The 21353-nt window shown below is 39.8% G+C and overlaps 1 protein-coding gene across 11 annotated transcripts in view; it reads right to left on the bottom strand.

Annotated features, from left to right (window-relative positions):
- Positions 1-21353, bottom strand: part of SLC44A5 (solute carrier family 44 member 5) — a 316496-nt gene that overhangs the window by 120866 nt on the left and 174277 nt on the right. For all 11 annotated transcript variants that reach the window (XM_070591848.1, XM_070591849.1, XM_070591844.1 and 8 more), the window contains one exon: positions 11557-11605. In XM_070591848.1, coding sequence (XP_070447949.1) covers positions 11557-11605 — 49 coding nt within the window. The remainder of the gene's footprint in view (positions 1-11556; positions 11606-21353) is intronic.

Raw genomic sequence — 21353 nt, 5'->3', positions numbered from 1 at the left:
CCCACTTACTGGGCTCCTGCTCCATCTGGACACAAACTATCTCTAATTGTTAAGTGGAAAAATAGCCTCTCTTCCCATTCTCCTGCCAAAAGCATTCACACTTAAAATATATGCAATGATTGAGAGAAAATGAAAAACAAATCCATTCAGTAGCAAAATAGCCTGAGCACAAGCATATTTGAAGAACATATGGTAAGATATTCTTCTGACACAGGTATGTTTGTCTGATACAAGTATATGGTAATAGAGGTAAGTGTTAGCTTCTCCAAAAAGATGGGTCTGTTAGAAACATTTTAGTTGTAATCATAGTGAAGGAGAGGGTCAGGTGTCTGCACTGAATGAACCATCAAGGTTACTGTCATCCAACAAGAAGAGATTCAAATAAAAATGGACACAATGTATGATCTATCTCCCCCACTCCCAAATTCATCAGGTAACTGTGTTTTATGGCAACTATTACTTCCAAGAGGTTCTGTTGCCCTAGAGTCACTACCCAGAGTTCTCTCCTGACAGCAGAGCATCAGATGATCATATAGCCCTATTTAATTCCCTTAACAAATCTTCACAGGAAACAAAGTCCCAAATCCTCATCATGCCTTTCAAGTGTCTCCATAATCCCAAACAATTTGTTCAGCTTCATCCCAAGATGTGTTTCCCCCTAGTCTGTTCCAGTCCTTCTGGAGCACCTTGGGACATGTCACGCCCCTACATGGTGTGGTCCACCTGGAGGTGCACCCCCAGATCCCCCTTCAGGGAAGGACTTACCCCCCAGCTGTGGTGAGAGTGGTCGGAGACAGCCTCTAGCCTCCAGAGTCCTCAGGGTCCACTTGAGCTTCACTCCAGGCCATACCCTTCAAGAGCTGACAAACCAGGGACTGAGCCCGGTGGGCTCGTAAGGGGGTGGCCATTTAAGAGTTATTCCAGAGCTCCCGGCTGGGTGGGCTAAACCTTTGTGGGGTTTGGTAGCAGTTTGATGTCTCCTTCTCTGCAATACCACTTTTTTCCCCTTCTTTGCACAGGTTTTGACCCTAATAAAGAGCTTGCGCTCCAAACTCCATCTCAGCATCTGCTTCCAGAGAACCCATTCTGCAACACGTGCCTCCATGAGTCTGATTCTCTTATTCTCTATCAAAATCATTCTCCTCCTCGAAGGTCCAGCTCAAACGATACCTCCAGGAAACACTTCTCTATCCTTCCAGTTGGGAATAATTATTCATTTTACTCTGTCTCCCTGAATTATCCTTGTACCTCTATTTAGCAAATCATTCCTCTTTCATATTAAAGTTGGTGATTTAAATTTTAAGTTCATTGAGAGCATAGTCTGTCTTATTCGTTTCTGTATGCCCTACAGTGCATAACAGATAAGAGTTACAAATGAACGAATAAACTAATGCATGATCGGGAATCTGCCTAAACCTCTTCTTTTTCCTTCTCCACTGTAACTGAAATGAAATCCTGCCAATATTTCATTTCCAATATTTCATACATATGCCCATCCCCCTCTATTTTTCAGCTATGTTATAGCTAGTGTCTGCTTTCTGATCCAGCTAAGCAAATCTGCTTTGCATGGTACATACTTACTCGTGTCTTTAAGTCAACACGCAAAAGATGACCCCTTTGAGAGCATGATCCTTCTTTCACAATATTTCTAAAGACCTTCCTACTATGTGAAGTACCCAAGGGTACTGCTACCCAACTCCAGCTACCTCACCATCTTCTGGTTCACATCATTTAGGTATCTAATATGTGTCTACAAATCATTATGCTCCTTCAGACAGTGGTCAATTTTTATGTTCCCTTAAGTCTTTCTAAGACTAGAATAACATTCTCTACATGGGAAATGCAAAATATATATATTCTGGATTAATACTATATGCATGTTCACTTCTACACTTTCCAAAATGATTGCTTCATACTTTCTCCTCTGAATCCTCATACACCTGGGCCTGCCACTACCACCAGCCCATCTCTGTCTGATGATCTTACCTCATAATTCATTGAGAAATTAAAAGCAACCAGTAAGAATTTCTCACTTTTCTTCACCAAAACTATTGACACTCAGCATCTCTACCCTATTCTTTGCTTACCATCTTGCACTATAGGAGTCCATGTTCCTGCCAAAGGCCTGACTCTACAATTGTGTTCTGGATTCCATCTTCAGGACTTTGGTTCTATAATTTCCCTTTTCTTTTGATTCATCAGTGTCCTGGATCATCTTCAGCACCTCACACTAGCATGTTCTAGTATATTCCATCTTCAGAAAATGGTACTTTGATCCCAGATTCCCCTCATCTTCCAATAAAACTTATTGAAAGAACTGTCTGTAGTCACCACCTCTAGGTTTTCACCCCACATTCCTTAACTCTCCCTGGTCAGACTTGAGTGCCCACAACATCACTGAGATTGCTGAGATTGCTGATGAGGTCACTTATGACTTTCAGGTTGCCAGATTCAAAGGTCACTTCTCAGTTTTCATCTTACTTGACCTCTCAAATCAGTCAACACCCTTGGCTACATAATTAATTAATTAATTAATTAATTAAAACTCTTCTTGTAACACTTCTTTTAGCTTCTACAACATCGCATTCTCCTCACCTTTCTGCTAACTCACTGGGTGCTTCTTCTATCTCCTTCACTGGCTCCTCCACCTCTGCTTGACCTCCAAATGTTGCAAACCCAGAGTCTGTGCTTGGGCCTCTTCTCCACCCTCTTAAGTGATCTCATCCAGACACTTGGGTTTAAATATTCTCTCTATGCCAGTGACCTCCCAATCTCAATCTCCAGCCCTCACCTTATTATTCACTGAGCTCCAGACTCACACACAGCATCATCACTAGGATACCTATTCCACAACTGAAACTTGACACAGCCAAAGCAGAAGTCTTGATTCCTGCACCAGCAAACTGGCGTTTCCCCTAATCTTCCCATTCTTAGTGTAGGGGGATCATCATCCACCCAGTTTTTCAAGTCCAAAATCTGGCAGTTGTCCTTGACTCCTTTCTCTCTGTCACTTCTGACATCAATAAGTACTGTAACCTCTACCATCAGAACATATCTTGAATCTATTCACATCTCTCCATCTCCACTACCACCACCCTAGTCCAAGTCACTGACTTCTTCACTTAGATGACTATAAAAGCTTTCTATCGATCTTCCTGCTCTTACTTTTGGACTCTTAAAAGCCATTCTCCACACAGCAGTCAGAATAGGTTTTAAAAACATGTATTAGATGAACTCACTCTCCTACTAAAACCCTCCAATGGTTTTTCCATTGCACTTTTACTATAATGTGCTTGCAGGGACCGCCAACGAACCCACTGTCCAACCCCCACCCCCATCCAGCATGCTGCCCTCACACTGGCCTTCTTTCTGCTCCTTGAACATACTAAGCTTATTTCTGCCATAGAGACTTTACATTTGCTATGCCTCTATCTGAAATGCTCTGTCCTCAATCTTTGCATGACTGGCTCCTCCTTATCATTCAAGTCTCACCTCAACTGTCAGCTCTGAAGAGACGTCTTCCCTGACCACCAAATAGAAATTAATCTCCCCTCCCCCAGCTAGGCACTATCACATCATCCTGTTTTATTTTCTGACTTGTATTTTTTACCTTATGAAACTGACATGTTCATTTTTCAGATGTTGTCTGCTCTGCCTCTTCCCTCTTCCAAAAGAAGAGGCACCTTGTCTATCTTGCTCATCACTGTATCTCTAATGCCTAGAGGAGACTGGGCACATAATAGATGATCAATAAATATTTGTTAAATGAGAATAAATGAATATTAATCTTTGGAATCACAACCACGTACGACACCTACCACTGACAGCCTGGCCCTTTGTTCTCTTTTCCACAGCTGTACTTCCCACACTGAACTGTAAAGTCTTTTCAGTTGTCAGTCTCTTTTATTATGCGTTAATTCTTCAAGGACAAGGACATCCTATCTTTGAATTATCACCAACTAGCATAATTCTTTATCATAAAGTGTACTATAAATATTTTTTTGAAGAACAAAGGAAAACAAGGATGGGGAGGAAGCAGTGTGACATAGAAGCTATGGATAAACAGAAGGGTGACCCTCAAAAGAGGCTGCATAATGGCCACAGCACTATCACATTTAAGGCAAACAGTCACCATATATAAGTGAAGCCTCACTTACTGGTTTGAATTCTAGGACTTTAAAGCCATTATTTAAAGCTCTTGCTGAGATGTTATCCAAATCCTACACCGTTTTCAGATGACATTGGTGTGATATGGGAGTTCAAATTCCTGAATGTGATACTCAGCTAATAGGAAAGTAGTACCAGAGTTCTTGGAGCTATTTGCAAAATAGGGCTTATGGAATACACCTTGGAGTAGTTTTCAAATCAATTAGTTTTCATAAAGAGTCCAAAGAGGGCATGACACTGTACACAGTGCAGATCCAAGTATGCAGTGTCAAGGCAGATCAAAGATTTTTGGGTCCCAGTGCAAAAAGTTCAGCTTATTCTGTTTATTGTATTCTTTTTATGTCAGAGTAAAGTCATTAAAATGTTGTGACCACTTGCTTGACCTGTGATCTAAGTCTGGAAATATAAAGTTCAAATTGCTACAATTGCCACCCTGTAATAAAGATCAAATATTATCTTCTCAGGGCATAGAGGTGGAATTTATTTATTTTATTTATTTATTTTTAAATGGAAGAATTCACCTGAAAGAGAATGCAAATTAAAAGAATCTTGACATTTTTAAGCATAGCCATGGAAGAAATAAGCCCATTCTGTAAAAGCAGAATGCCATCCGAGGAGGAAGGGCTCTAACTAGTGGTATATTGAGCGGAAAAAAGGCCGTTCCTCATCATTAACTACTCACACATATACTGAATTCAGATCTCTGTGCTCCAAGGAACTGCAAACCGGATGACAGGACAACACACGAGTATGAAAAGCTAAAGAGCAGTCACAAGTAGCATGTGCTGTATACCATCCACAGCAAAAGCTACAGGCTTTCAGTGGAATGAAGGCCTTCTGAGGCTGGGGTCAGAGGACGTGGGTCCTGAGCAGGGCCACGGAGCAAGGAGGCTACCACTTTACGCGACAGTAAAGTGCTTCCCCAAAATTTGAAAGTATAGAAGATAATACTGCTTTCTGAGAGTGAAACTATGAAATCAACACGTAATTAAAACAGAGATGGACATAGTCACCTCAATGAGACTGTAAGTCTCCCAGTCCAGCAAGCCTTGATTTTAAACTTCCTGAATTTATTAGGATATATAAAGAGAAGTGCACATGATGATCAAATAGCTCTGCCCATGCAAGCCCTCTCCAGGTTAGGGCACCAAGTCAAATTGATATGAGGATCCAATGCGAAGATGCTGCTCTGTTGATAGACACCACAGGCTAGCAGAGCCTGATGCCATTAGACATTCTACTCATGCAATTTCCTTGTTCTGACTGTACACTCATCAAGCAACCTTTGGATAATTAGGTTTCTTGTGCAGTTCGCCTAAAGGGAGCAATGCGCGGGTCAGGCCAACAGGAACACCAGGCCCTCTCAGCAATTAAATTACTCAATGTAAATTATTGCATCGGCATTCTGGTTTTATACATCAGTCTCTTGCGAGCTTTGTTAGTGCCAGTCATCATCCTTGAGTTGGAGTAATTCTACGGCACTGAAAAAATCAATTTGCAGACCCTGCAGAAATGTACATGACTAGTTTGGCTCAATAGATAGTTCATTCAAGGGTTTAGAAACCGCAGAGAGAGAGTATTTTAGGCAGATAGGTCAAGATAGGTTTGTGTAGGACTTTGAATACCAAAGTAAGCCATTTGGAGTTAATTTTTAGGCATTGAGAACTGATAGGCTAAATTTGAATGGGAAAGATGACATGATCAAAACTGTTACTCACAGGTCTACCAAGTGCGGCTCTACTTTAGCAGAGCTCACAGCTTAACTGAGGAGTTAGCCAAGCAAACAACTAATTACAAAACCATATTCTAAGCACACAGTGTACTCTGAGAGCACCAAGGATCGCAGCTGCAGTTCCCTCTAGGGATGGTCAGGGGGGATTTCTCAGAAGAGAAAACTTACAGATTTTTCTATTAGACTTCAATGTTTTTTCAGATTTTCTTTTATTTGGGTACTTTATTTAGCTAAAAGAAATATATCAATATTTCAAAGAACTTCAGAGGTATTTTTCCGACTTTCTACTAAATATTCCCCCCGGAAGTGCCATAGGCACCCCAAACCCAACATTTCAAACTCTAGACTCATGATTCAAGAAAACGAGGAGTGAAAGAAGGAAGATCATTCTAGGGTCCAGTAGAAAAGTATAGGCAGGATTGTGTTTGGCCAAACTAAGTTTGAATAAGTATTATGAATCCAAAGAGAGAAGTTAAATCAGCAGTTAAATACAGAAATACAAAGGTCAATGGAAGGGTCATTGGTAGATATGTAAGTTTGGGAGTCAGTGACTTACAGATAATATTTGAAGTCATTGGCCTAGTGTAAAAGTAGACTGGAGAAAGAGAAAAATAGAAGGCCAAGTCCTATGGCACCCCAACATTTAGAAATCAAGTAAAGGTTGAGGAACCAGAAAAGGAGACTGACAATGAGAGGCCAATGAGGTGGAAGAAGCTTCAGGTACGTATGATGCTAAGGAAGCCAAGAGAAAAGAGCGTTTCAAAAAGGAGAGAGTTGTCACCTTTGTCAGATGCTGCTGTGAAGTTAAAACAAAAGATGTCATCCACTGCACTTGGAAAGATGAAAGTCACTGGTGATCTTCCCAATATCAGTTTGAGGAGAGCGATGGGGAATAAATCTCTACTGAGAGAATGTGAGGGAGAAAGGAGAAATAGCAAATAAAGACAACTGAAGCAAATGCAGCTCCCCTGATTAAAAGTAATCAGAGGCTGGCCATTCTTCTCATGCCCTTTAAAATAAAGTTCAAACTCTTTACCTTAGGATATGATGCTCTCCACTATCTGGGCTCCTGCTACTTCAGTAATTATATCACCCAACCTGACTTTTCCTCCTACTACTGTAAGTACTTGCAACTCTAATGTGAGTCATGAAGTCTCTTCCCTCACATATCCAGCCCTCTCTAGGTTACTTTTTGTCCTTTCCAACATGGAGCAAAACTCTTACAGATCCTTCAGTGCCCTTCAAGTATTACCACATCTGAGTACCATCTCTGCCACATGACTTACTCTCTTCTTAGGGTCTCCGTTGCCACCTGCCGCTCTACACAGTCTTTGATTTGACTGCAGCACACCTCTCCTCTCCTCCTCCAACACAAACACACACAACAGGCCAACGATAAATTTTGAAGCTTGGGGTCACGTCTAGGAGGTTTGGTCTGGGTGCTTGCCATAAGATCTTGTACAGAGTAGCGTTCTCTAAGTGCTTGCTAAACAAAAGTTTCTAAAATGCAAATCTGATTCTGTCAATTTCCTACTTAAAATTTTGCAACATATTCTTCAATAGAATAAAATACCAAACACACTGACATGTCATATAAACCCTCGTTCTTATCTCTCCAGCATCATTTCTCCCCACCTCAGGCTGATCCTCCTGCCTCCCACCCCTCACACATGCGCATACTGGGTGTTCTGCTCACATCAAACCATCTCCAGGACAGCTGTTCTCAGGCCTCTGGTACTTTGATGCATGTTGCTGACATTTCTTGCAAGGTCTTGAAGAACAATCTCAACGGTGACCTCTGCTCTGAGGTTTTTCCAGACTCCCCTCTCCCTACTCCCAGCAGCACTAGACACTTTCCTTTGTTTCCAGAGCCCCCTGTCAATAACTATTATTGCACTTACCACATTCGCCCCTTTATTATCTGCCTTTCCCACTAGACTGCAAGCTCCCTCGGGCAGGAACTTTGTGTAGTTCATCTTTGTTTCTCTAGCCCCTAGCACAGTGCCTAGCAAATAGGAAGTACACACTTGATGAATATTTTGCTTTAAATTCTTTGATCTAAAGGTGTTTGCAAAGTTTAAAATATAGCTTAAGTTTATTTTTTATCACTAGGAATAATTTGTAGGTGATGACTTCTTAAAGTGCAGAAATGCAGAAAAAAGAATGAGCTCACATAATCAGGAATAGAAGGGTCAGGCTATGAATTCTTAAGATGTGTGTTAGTCCACATCTTCTTGTGGAAAAGAGTTACACTGATGAATAACTGATCACATTAGTCATTTGCTCCATTCAGAATGAGGTGAATAAATGCCAGGTTTAGAGAGCATCTTCAATTCACATTTGCATTCTGAAGAATTAGCCACTCAGGGCAACTATTTTTATTTCCCTTCATTTCCTTCCACATTTTGAGACTATTTAAAAGTTTTCAAAGGGAGTGCTATGGATATGGTCTTTTTATTTCAAACTATTTTACAAGTCAAAACGGTTTGTAGCCTCTCTCAGGCCTTCTTGCAACATGGGATCTATATTTTTCTTCTTGAACTTTGTGTGCTTTTTTCTATAACCTTTTCCTCATATTTTTCCATGATAATGGGCCCCACCTTTAGATATTTAAGTCCCTCTAGAGTGACAAGAAGAATATCAATTATTTCAATGAGAAGCAAATATGAGAACTGCATAAATTTAGGAGACGGTGTTGTGTTATCATAATTTGAGATGACTAGTTGATAGCAGCACTTTAGAATTCACAAGAGCGAGAGGCGAGTATCAGCCTCGTGTTTTAAGTGTGTGTCACTCAGGCCAGAAGCTGAACTCTTCCTTCTGTGCCTTGGCTTTAAGAGTGGAATCGCGGAGTCATAGAATCTCCAGACTGCAAAGGACTCAGCGGACATTGAGTCCAACTCCTTGATGTGAATGAACCCCCGCTACAACATCCCTAATAAATGCCTCTTCATTCTCTCCTTGAACCCCTTCATGACAGTGAACTTACCACCTCCCTCCAACGCTTCAGGTAAAAATAAATGTGTCTCATTACATTTGAGACAGATTTTCCACCTTCTATAAGAATAGTGATTTTTAGCATTGTGGAACCTACCACTTTGATTAGTATGACTCACATGTCTTTTATCTATTTTGCGTATGAGGAAGGGAGGAAAAGGCAATTAGGAAACACGCAAGGCTTTCCTTTCTATTTGCCTGTCTTCCCATATACTGCCTTTTTCCAGAAAGGATCTTAAATGAAGTGACTTAAAATGCCTGGATGCAATAGGGTTATTAAAATGGAAATAGAAATTCAAAGTCCTGCAAAGAAATTCTTGACTCAAAGGCTAATGTACTTGCTGGCATTGAAATTAAAGTTATCAGTGGGCTTTCTACGAGTCAGTATAAAAGGAGGAACATAGTGAATTATACAGTTCTCCTTATCTAACAGAAAAAAGTATACTAATTCTCCATTAAATGAAGTTTTTTCTTAGTTCCAAATTACAAGAGGAGCTTCTCGTGTAGCATCTTATAAAAGAGCTTTATTTCTTAGTTTTCCATGCATATTTATTTTCACCCTCTAATGTCCTGCCAGGAATAGTGCTGAACACCCATTAAACTTTTACAAACCTCACGACCTCAATCTAATCCTAACCAACATTTAAAAAATTCTGTTGAATATAGGGGACCAAGCATGGGTGCTGGAAAATTACTTTTCCAAACGGGGCTGGGGAAACACATTAAGCTACCAAAGTCACCTTTCTTTGCTCAATATTATGGGGCAATAGCTCCCATATGCCCAGTTCTTAGATAGGAGCAAATGAGAACCTGAGTTCATCTCTCCTGTGGCATTATCATCAATCCTTCACCTCTTGTGGAAACAGCTACAGTTGGGTGATCACTAGGCACAAAACGATGTCCTTGTGCACTGAGAGAGGTGAACAGAACAGGGTGGGTGACCAGCAGGGCATCTGCCTGAATGTCTGATAAGATTTTGGATCCTTCAGAAGGAAAGTGACACTTTGTAAGCAAAAGGTGTTATTAAAGCTGGCCCTGCTGTTAGAGGTAATGTGAAGAATTTGGGGTTTCTTACTTGCTCCTTAAACACTCCAATTATTTTCCCAGGAAGGGCATTGTATAACCCTACAGCCTGGAAAGTTACTCACGGGCCAACTGTGTCTTCCTGTAGTTAGACCCTTGTGGTTTTACAATACTTTCCTCTGTTCTTGGATTGAAGAGTGGGGGAGGTATGCCCACATAATGACCATTTCACCTGTGAAGGCCTGTCATGTTTAGGGCTCCACAAAAGGCCTTCGGTACAAATAAACTACTTTCCTCACAGTGATTGGTACAGTTGTAGCCCAGACTTAAGCTGGACTACCTGGTTCTATTACTAAATTCTACATAACTAAAGACAGAGAGATCTCACCTTCTTCCCCGCACCTAAGCCAGCCAGACCTAACTCTGCCTTCTTCTCTGTGGCTAGAACAGGCACGCCTGTAATCTGTATTGTTTCCATCCAAACGTGGCAGCTCATTTATTATTATTATTATTATCATCATTATCATTATTACTGTTGAATCTAAATTATATCTAGGGGTCCCTTGAGGCCAACTAGCTAGATTCAATTCTCATAAGTTAGCTATTATAAAATGAATACAAGTATCACGAGGGAACCTCCATATTGAATGCGGCTATTTGTACACTGGACAACAAAACGTATTCATGGTGTCACCACGGAGAGAATGAGAGAAATTTCAGGCTTATTCTAAGTAAGGCATCAGTCTATCTCTGAATGAGTAACCCAAAATAAATGACTTGGCTTTTTAGAGGATTAGAATAAACTGAATACACATTCGTTTAAAGCTGGGATATTATAGGGTCATAACAGTGAATGCTGGTGGTTGGCACGTGCAAACAAGCATGCTGATCGTTGTTCCACTTCACCATTTATTATGACATACAACTGCCAGGGATCAAAGTCAAAGCTAAGCAAAAACCAGCTACCAACAGCATAATCTTCTCTTTATTTTTAGCCATTCTACTTCACAAACTCCCTTTTGACTAGCAGGAAGCCTGGGAATAGAGGGTAAAAAATAATAATAAAAGAGGCTTATGAATTACTGGATAATTTTCAAATGCCATACAACCTTGAGGGAGAAGCACAGTTGAGACAAGTACATATTTCTCCAGAGCATTTTAAAAGATCCTAAAGTGGTATGTGATGCTTTGGTGAATGGTTGTCTCTGAGAAAGCTCTCTGCTTTGGGGAGCTGAGTTGCACAAATACTTGATGTGGAATAAGTTGGTATAGCAGCTCTGCATTGCGGTGGCGAATCACAGAGGAAACAGGCGCATCAAACAACTACTGACTGTGTTTGTGTCTCCACACAGTGGTTATATCTTCTAAAGCATTTTTTGGCTTCTCTTTTTGAGAAATACAAACTCTTCAGTCTACTAACTTAAGGCAGTTCATTTGCTGAACAGAAGAGAATATTGATGACTCATGGAAAGATTCATTCTCTGTACTTCCCCTGTGTAAATAAGGTGACATGTAGGCTAAAAATAAGTCATTTCCCCTTCAGAGTAGACACAATTCTCCTCTGACCAGAATATGGTACCAAAAAATAAGCTTTCTATTTTTGTTAAAAATATATTTACAAGAAAAGAATTGCTTACCTGTCGGCAACAGGGCCCTTGAAATCTGGATCAAATGTCCTTGGAGAACCTGCGTTTAAAACAAACATCTTTTTAAGCATATAAGCCAAAGAAATGGCAGAAAAATACATATAAAATATTAATTCAGAAAAATCTACATATTAGCTAGTCCATTACTCAGTGCAGTGTTGGATTCAATCTTTGGTCCAGTGAAATATCAGTTATGTTTTGGTTCTAGCTGCCATTCCTTTTCCTTCTCTCCAGCAAGAAGCAAAACTGGGAAGAGTTGTTAAGGACCTTATTCTACGCACATGTACACATATCCTCCCACTGTTCTGAATAACAATGCTCTAGATTGCATCCAGGGTAGCACAACTTGAAGCCCTTCCAGCGTGAAAAACCGTTCTGCCATCTGCCATCGTCAAGTATCGCTGAGTACTCATGAAGTGCACAGTATAATAGAGATACCTGCTTATCCCAGTTCCCCCTTTCCTCTTAGTAGTAGTAGGCTTTCCTTGGAGAAGGTGGAATATTAGTCACTGTCGGCCTCTGCCCTGTTGGCTATATAGTATATACAGTATTATTATATTATATAAGTGTTATTTTTTATTGATTTTTTAAGATCTATTGGCAGACTTCATGCCATCTGGGGAGATGCTCTGGTCATTCATTGTTGCATCATGATTGCAGTACCTGACCCCTGTCTTTAAACAGTATGAGGTACACATAGAATGCCCCTCCCCAACCATGTACTGTGTGGGCAGACATAGTAACAAGTTCTGTAAAATCATTTCTGACCAAAAGTCTGTATTTTGCAACCCCCAACTCCCTGACTCTTTTCCCCAAATCTAAGGACTTCCACCCCTTCCTCTAGGGATTTGTTCTTGTAACAAGGCCTGGTCCTGAATTTAGGACAGAATTTCAAAAAGGATGGGCAGAAAGAGCCCTGTGTGTCAGCAACCTGTCTGTGCCTGTACTCAATGGGGATATCAGGTCTGAGGACTCAGAGGTCTTTAGTGTAATCACGCGCTGAGGGCGGAACAGGATGGTAAGGACAGACTTGCAACAGAAATCCAAGAGCCAGTCATTCAGCCACTATTCATAAAGCACCTATTATGTGCTGAGAGCTCTGAGGGAACAGAGAAGATATACAAGGCCTGGTCCCTATCTTGAAGACCTAACAGTTGGTGGGGCGAGATCAACTTATTGATTCATTCAACAAATATTTCTTGAGAATCTTTATATACCAGGCCCTGTGCTGCAACACAGGAACAATGAATATACCATATAAAACAATTAATAAAGTACTAAATTGTGAGGTATCAGCCTTAAGTGTTATAGAGTTCTGAGAAAGTAGGTTTCTCCAAGAACTAGAGCAGTCGAGAAGGTTTCATTCAAGAAGTGAGATTTTTGCAAAAGACTGAAACAAAACAAAAGAGAAAGAAGAAACATTCCAGGTGGGTGAAACTAGAATCCTGTTATTCAGTAACTAGTTATTGATCACTGGATATGTGTTCTGCACTGAAAGAGGCACTGCAGGGAATACAAGGTTAGTGTAGCACAGGCTCTGTCTTCAACAAGCTAATGAACTGGAGAGCAGGGAGAGAAATAAGAAAAGTACAGAAATCACTGTAATACAAGGCAGAATATGACACCCTAAGAGTGTAATGCAAGGTAGAGCATGATGGCAGAAGAGGGGCACAGAGAAAGTGTTAGGAGAGTTTCAAGGAAGAAGAAGCTCACATTCAGTTGAGATTAGTAAGGAAGGGTTCCCGGAGCCACAATATTTTGAGATGGACAAGTAAAAGTAAAACCTGAGAGATGAATGAAGCCACAGAGGGAGGAATAAATAGCACGTTGTGGGGATGGTGAAAAGACCAGCCTGATTGGAGTAATGGATAATGGGATAGGAGAAGGAGGAAGTAAAGCTGAGTAGAGCGTATAGTATCAGACCACAGAAAGCCTAAAAAGCCAGAGATGGAAACTACATTATACATCCAAGGCCACGGGGAGCCATAGAAGGATTTTGAACAAAGGAAAGACCTGGTAGAAGCAGTGCTTAAGGAAGAGCAATCTAGCAGCGGTCTGTAAGTTGTATTATAAAGTACAAAGTCAAAGAGACAAAGTAGGAATCTATTGCAATAATAGAGGTGAAGCAATTGAGCCACTGCCCAAGTGGTTGTGAAAGCAATGGAAAGAGAGGTTCAAGGCTCATCACAGAGTGGACATGTGGCTTAAGGGTTAGGAGCAATGACTCTGGAGTCAGACTGCCTGCTCTCTCTTGTTTCACAGCAGAGTGAGCCTAGATAGTTCATTTCGCTTCTCTGAGTCTAGGTTTCCACATCTGTAAAAGGACACATTAATAGTATCTATGCCATAAAGTTGTTATGAGGATTAAATGAATTAATACCTGTAAAAGTACTCAGAACAGTGTCTGGAACTTAGGAAGCCCCCAGGGAATGTTCGTTATTAGTCATATAATCACATGAAAAAGATAAATAGAAAATGATGAATGATAAGACGGAGCCTAAAAGAGAAAAGTCAAAGATGGCTCCAAATCATATAGATATAGACTAGACTAATCATGTGACTATAAGACCTAGAAATTGTGATCCTCAATCACTTTTGGTCTTTTACCTAGGGTTAAAGGAGGGTTGACGTCATTAAAACAGTTGGGAACATTAGTAGGTGGAAGAAATTGTAGCAACGTTATAGGAAAAAGAGCATGAGATCGATTTTGCCCTTTTTGAGGTTGAAATGATATCTAATTGAAAATCCAGCATTCAACTGGAGTTAAGAAACTGGAACCTTGGGTCAAGTCTTGAGATAAATATTTGGAAAACATAAAGTTTATATCATTAAAAGTGCTGAACTCCATAAAGAAGAACATCAGGATCTGCAATAACAAAAATAATATTTAACATGCTTTCAGCATTAAATGTTAAGCACTGAACTAAGTGCTTTACATGCATTATTTTGTTTACTTTGATGCAATAACCTTAGTAAGTTGGAAATTATTATTAGCCTCACCTGACATACGTGAGAAACAAAGCATGGAGAGACGAAGGAACACCCATAGTTGTACAGGTGATTACTGATCCACCTGGGATCCGCACTTTGCCTGGTCTTATGGCAGCAGAACAGATCCCGTTGGTCATACCTGCAATGCCAACGTTGCTTCCGACTCCAGAGGGAAGTGTGTAAAGTGTTTCCTGTTTGAGACAGTCCTTACACACCTCAGTGTCAAGTTCTCAGATACACTGTCAGCTTCTGTTTGTCTGACTGCTTGTCTGACCCTGCCTCATGGCCACAAACACTTTTTGGGCTGTCTAATCCCCCTTTCTCTAGGAACTGGCCTTCTCTCTAATCCACAGGAGTGAGATACTAGCAGCCAGTTTCTCCCAGTTGCCTCTTCCCTGGCCATCAGTGACTGAATCTGGTTTGGACACTAGATTCAAGATTCAAGCTGGGCTAGTCATTCCTGGCCACTCTGTCTCAGGAATTTAGACTTAGAATGGACAGGGAGTTAGTCAGTGGGAGATTAAAACTGCAAAATATAAAGCTTAAAGACCAGAGTAGCAGAGAAAGCTGACTTTCAGAAGGCAATTACTGAAGCAAATGTACAAAGAGAAGCAGAGATAGAAGTCCTGATGGACTTTAACTTCCTGTTCCGGTCCCTACCTGAGTTTCATGAGATACCTTGTATCTTTATACTAAATTTCCCTTTCTTGCATTTTGCTAGTTCACGTCAGTTATGGGCAACCAAAGAGTAGCATTAACATACTCATTCTCTTGTCCTGACTTAGGTTTCAACAATTCATTTAAATAACATTATTATGTTCTTGCCATAAACAGGTGATGGAATTCAAGGATGAATTCTTGAGACTAAGTCTCCCTTCAAGAATCTCACAGCTGAATAATCTCACAGTTGAATAAGAAGTAGAAGTTCAAGACTGTAATTTTAACATTGTGTGTCTCTATCCGTGATAGAGACAAGCAGCGGGTACCATGGGGCCCAGAGGGGGTCCAGAATGGATAGGTTTCTCTAGCTCCTGACTGATGCTGAACTTGGGCTCCACTTCCTACCCATCCTCTGGCTCCTGTGTTCTTTGACTTGGATCTTCCATTCTCATGTGGAACATTAGTGTTGGTATTCTCCCTTGCTCCAGATTTCAGTTCCCAAATCTGGCTGAACAGCTGAAATATCTCAAAAACTTTTGACGGTTCAAGTTTCCTGCCCCTCCACACCAAATACTACAATTCTGTAGATCTGGAGTAGGCCTGAAAAATCTGTATTTTTAATTGTCCCATCAGATAATTCTGATGCACAGATATGTAGACCACCAGGCTACCTGATTTCCTTCTGAATTTCATTCTTAACCTCTATCTCAGTTCATATACAGTCCTTAATTCTAGCTGTACATAACAGACCAAACCTGATAAAGTAAGAGAAAAGCAGATCAACATGATGTGTATGAACTTTGGGAAACAGCACAATTAAAGGTAAGAGGTAAAATGAAATAGTTACAGGAAGAGAAATAGAAAAGTGACATTCAAGAAAGCCAAAGAATTTCAAGAAAGAGGGAAGATTATAAATTCCACAGAAAAATGATTATTAAGTGAATGTTTATTCATACCAGGGACTACTGCAAATGCTTTGCACACAGATCTGCCATTTTGTTCAATTCCATATAGAACAAAATGTGAATTGTACCCCCTTGAGCTGTGCAACACAATAGCCTTGGTACATTTATTATGTCATTTAATGCTCCCAATAACTCTGTGATTTATATCCTTGCTATCATTCCATTTTACATATGAGGAAGCTGAGACACAGAAGGGTGAGCTAATTTGTCCTAGCCCACTCAGCTAACAAGAAATAGAGGTGGGATTAGAAGGCAGACAGTCTGACCCCAAAGGCTGAGCTGAGCCACTTGGCAGAAAATTGCTCATTGGTGATATAGAGAAATTCTACAGATGAGTGGGGGGAAGAGGCAGTTTGGAAGGGGGTTAACAATTTATATTGATCCTGTTTATTCGCTTTTTATGTTAAAGATAGGCGAAACTGGTTTAAAATTATCTAGGCTGGCTTCCAATTCTGGTGTGATTTGCATCTTACCAAGTGAAAATGTGGATCGCAGTGTAAATGAAATGCTATTGTCAAATCTGTCTGAAAAGCTGACATTTTCTGATTGTAAATCCTGGCTGCCTTACATTTCAGCTGAAAATACACTAAAGCCACAGTCAAATGATAAGATTTAGCTGATTCCATATAGTAATGACAGCTGGAATGTGATGACTTCAGCCTGCCCCTGTGCTGGCAGAATTTGTATTGTCATGCAAATTTTTTATTTCCTGAAATCAATACTGGGCATTGCTTTTTCCGAGGCCCTCACACGCTCTAATTGCATCTCTGGAATAAATAGACTGAGGGGCCAGCTAAGTGAAAAGAGCCGCAATGCTTCACTATCAGATGGCTCAGCTACTTGAATATAATTCATATTCTTGCTTAAAGAAAAGGAAAAAATAATATAATTGGGTAATCATTTTAAAAGCTTCTTAAGTTCATGTGGCTCTCTGATCACCAAAATTACTATGACAGTATCATCACTAAAACATTTTCAGGATAGACAGTCACACATTTTGTTATTATAGTTAACAGTTTGCATTGCATTCATACAATGCAATTGTTCTTACTAGAAATAACTCATGAAGATTAAGAAAACAGTCCAGGTAATTAACTTAATTCATGGGTGCAGATTTCACATGACTCTTTTGAATGCAAATGGCAAAATAAAGCAGCCAGTCATGCTCAGAAAGACTCTTCTCTTTAAAAGCAATCTATTTCTCAAAAAAAAAAAAATAATAATATAACTACCATGGATCAGTTACAAACAGGAAAAATCTGAGACATTTCATTTTATTCCTTCAGGTCTATTCTCCATCAGAGAATCTAATGTGATTCAGAGAGCAAAAGGAGAACTAAGGTGGGGCGAACAAGTACTCTAGGACTTACTATTATGAGCAAGCAAGTCAGGTAACTTTCCCACAAGCATGGAAAAATAGTAACGTGCAAAATTAAGCTTTGCGTTAATATTCAACAACAGCCAGTGGAGAATTGTGAATAATTAAGTGCTTGTTTTACTTTATTTTTCAAATTGTTTATGGTGTTGTGTCTATAAATGAGGATCTGCCATTTCATCCAATGAAAAGGTTCCCTTTCCTCCAAGTCTGAGGAAAGGATAAGGACCCACGTTCTTTCCCATTTCTTACAAGATGATGTTCCCATCCCCACCCATCCTTAAGGAAACAACAAGGACTAAAACATTCTACTGGCCACTGTGCCAGTGGGTAGAGCCCCCTTTGACTGGAGACCAACGTTGAGAACTTTCACATAACACCATCCCAAAGTAGCTAATTCCATTCATCCCTGAGACATACATACTTTCATTATTTGCATTGTTGCACTTGGTACTCTGTACCACGAGGCATTTGTTTACAGGCTGTGGTATACAGATGCCTACAGATGCCCCAATCCCCCAAACGTGTGAATATGTTACCTTAGATGGCAAAAGGGACTTTGCAGATGTAATTCAGTTGAGAACCTTGAAATGTGGAGATTATCCTGGATTATGTGGATGAGGTCAATGTAATCACAAGAGTCCTTAAATGGGGAGGAGGGAAACGGAAGAGTCAAAGAAGGAGATGTGATGATGGAAAAAAGGTCAGAGTGATGTGATGTGAGAAAAACTTGACTGGCTGTTGCTGACTTTGGATATGGAAGAGGGTCATGAGCCAAGAAATACTGCAGCCTCTAGATGCTGGAAAAAGTAAGGAAATTATTCTCCTCTAGAGTCTCTAGAAAAGAATGCAGCCCTGCTGATGCCTTGATTTTAGCCCATTGAGACCTATTTTGGACTTCTGATGTCCAGAATTGTAAGATAATAAGATCCTGGGATTTTAAGCCACTATATTTCTGGTAATTCATTACAGCAGCCAAAGGAAGCTAATACACATAATTATTTCTCCTACCAGATTAATAGCTCCTTTAGGACAGAATCTAGTTCTTGGTTATTGTTCTATTGTTATTACTTACTTTGGTGCCTAGAATGTATATAACAGGCACTCAATAATGTTTGTAGAGTAAATTTTAAAAGAACATCAATGTCATTTTGAACTCTTGTATCTTTAATTTAAGTTATGAAAATACAAATAAGAGATCAATTTTGACAATTACCAGCCAAGCATTTTAGATAGATTTCAACTTGGATTAAAGGCAAGTTAATAGACTACAAAATCACACCAATGTGAAAAATTACTCACCCTATCACCACCACTAATTCAGTACCTATTTGTAATGTCAAGATCAATAGATGTGAACAAAGGAAGTAAGGGAGACAGTAGCCCATACAGGTGAATAAAAATTGGATATCAAAGTCCCTGGTATCAAATGTCATCTCTGCCACCTACAAACTGTGTGATCTTGAGAGAATTGGTTTTTCCTCTTTGAACTTCCATTTTGTCATCTATGAAATGATAGATAGTAGCAAAAAAAAAAATACAGAAAGAGAGAAAAATAACAAAAGGAGGAAAAAAATTCCTGCCTTCTGTGTGACCGTGGGAAACAGTAAAGTATACGTAAATTACCCTCATAAGCAAAGCAGATCAGAGTAGAATCAATGCAACCCAACTTTAGTTGAATTTGTCACATTGTTTATAAGTGACACCATGATTCTAGAAAGCCTTCAATAAGTTGGGTGTGACATTTATGGAATAACTTTTTGGAGGAGAGGACTTTTGAGGATGCTTGAAGGAAGAATTTGTCATGTAAGAAAGCTGAACGAAAATATGTGCTCAGCCACGGCAAAGAGTTATGCCTGGAGGAGGAGACATGAGAGCAGGTAGGGGAAGGAAGCACATCCTCAGGGGGAGGATCAGGATTTACAAAGCCCCTCAAGTCTTCTGACAAAGTACCACAATTGTCAACTGTTTATGTTTCTGCATGACGCAGAGGAAATAGGAAAGTTAAAGCAGAGGAACCAACAAGAAGATTGCTGTCGTATTTCAGACATAAAATGGTAGGTGCCTGACTGAGGTTGTAGCAGTGAGAGAGGATGAGGAAATTCCAGAAGCATCACAGAGGAACATATTTGGTGGGGGTGAAAGAAAGGGCATGGTACCATGCTTCATTACCTAATGATGGTAATGCCTCATGCAGAAAATGATGTGCATTCCAGAAACTCATCTTGGGCAGAAACATGACCCTACGTTGGACATGGTAAGATTAATGGAAATGCAAATGAGACTCCCTCAACACTGATTCACACCAAACAATACTGTGGTATTATACCTTATGATGGCTGTTTTTCTCCCAGTCTGAGTAACTTTCTAAACGTATAGAATGATAAATCACCCTATGTTACAACAAGAATGTCAAATCCTCTTCTTTCAGAAAGGTTTTTCTAACCACAGCATTGGTTTCTAAATAGTTTGCATCATCATTTGAAATAACTCATCCTATATGAGCACAAATCATTAACATTAGTTAGAATGTCAACTTTAGAGGTAATACCTAAAACAAGCAACCACCACTTCCACTAAGCAGGCGAAAGAAAACACACATAAAGCACTCAGGCTGGTTCTTGATAGACTGATTTTACAGGCAGTGCTGAAGGATGCACTTTAGGGGGCACTGGAAATATATTTCTGAAAAACTGATTTTTCTTCACTACTGTGACAAAGCAGTGAATTTGTGCTATAGAACAGCCATGAATTATTTGATAATCACACATTTTCTCAGAATAAATAAAATTCTGAATCAATATTGATTTAAAAAGAGAGTCTAGAAGCAAACGAGAACATGAATTGAGTTTGAAGGTTATCAGCTTGAGTTTTCTAGCCATACTTGTATTTTACTGCTCAACATGAGGCACTCAAAAAAAAGACCGATGACATACTCTAATAACATTGAAGCAAATCCTTATTTTCTCCCAGTTTCACAGGTTATGCATTTCATTATCATGCCCAGCCCTTTTCTTCTACCTCCTAAAAACTAAAAGAACAATTTCACAACCAGAGATAGGAAATGAAAAGCATATTTACTCACCCTAAAAATAAAAATAAGTGACTTCATCTTGCCTTTCCACCTGCAGAGTTCAGGTAATAGCACAGTAAATGACTAAAGGTTGGGGAAAATGATAGTTTCCATCGTTATATAAAAACAAAAATTAACTTTTGTAAAGAAGGAGAAATTGTCTTTCAAGTTATGGTTGAGTAAAAGACTTTCTGTTGAACTTAAGAATAAACACTACTAAAGAAAAATAGCAAGAATTTGTCAATTTATCACAAGTGCATAAAGCAGTTAGGTAGCTGGTGATAACGTCTCTCCTGCTTCCTCATATCATCCATAGGTCATTGATGAGAACAAAATTAAACTGCTTATCAACTCTGACTTTTGCCACAACTCAAGAAGATGGAAGATGATAATCACTGGAAAAACATCCTTATTCCTGGGCCTGAAGTGTAGGAAAGAAAATACATTTTAGTGCATAATTTCTACCCACAAGGCAGCATGATCCAACAAATAAAAACTACAGGTGGAGTACGCTATTAGCATCTGTATCACATGGACACCTCTACTTATAGGATAATCAAGGGAAAATTGTGGTAAACTATGGTCTTTCACCAATGGGTCAAACTAGTCACTTAGAATGACAAACAGGGGGACAGCACACAGAGGGATACACACAACCTGCAGCATGGAGCCCCTACACTGTCATCTCCATTCAGAGAGAGCAAAAGAAAGAGAAACTGAGATT

This window comes from Equus przewalskii, chromosome 24 (genome assembly GCF_037783145.1).
Source record: "Equus przewalskii isolate Varuska chromosome 24, EquPr2, whole genome shotgun sequence".
NCBI lineage: Eukaryota > Metazoa > Chordata > Mammalia > Perissodactyla > Equidae > Equus > Equus przewalskii.
Note: the sequence above shows the minus strand (reverse complement) of the source record. Positions and strands in the feature narration are given on the sequence as shown.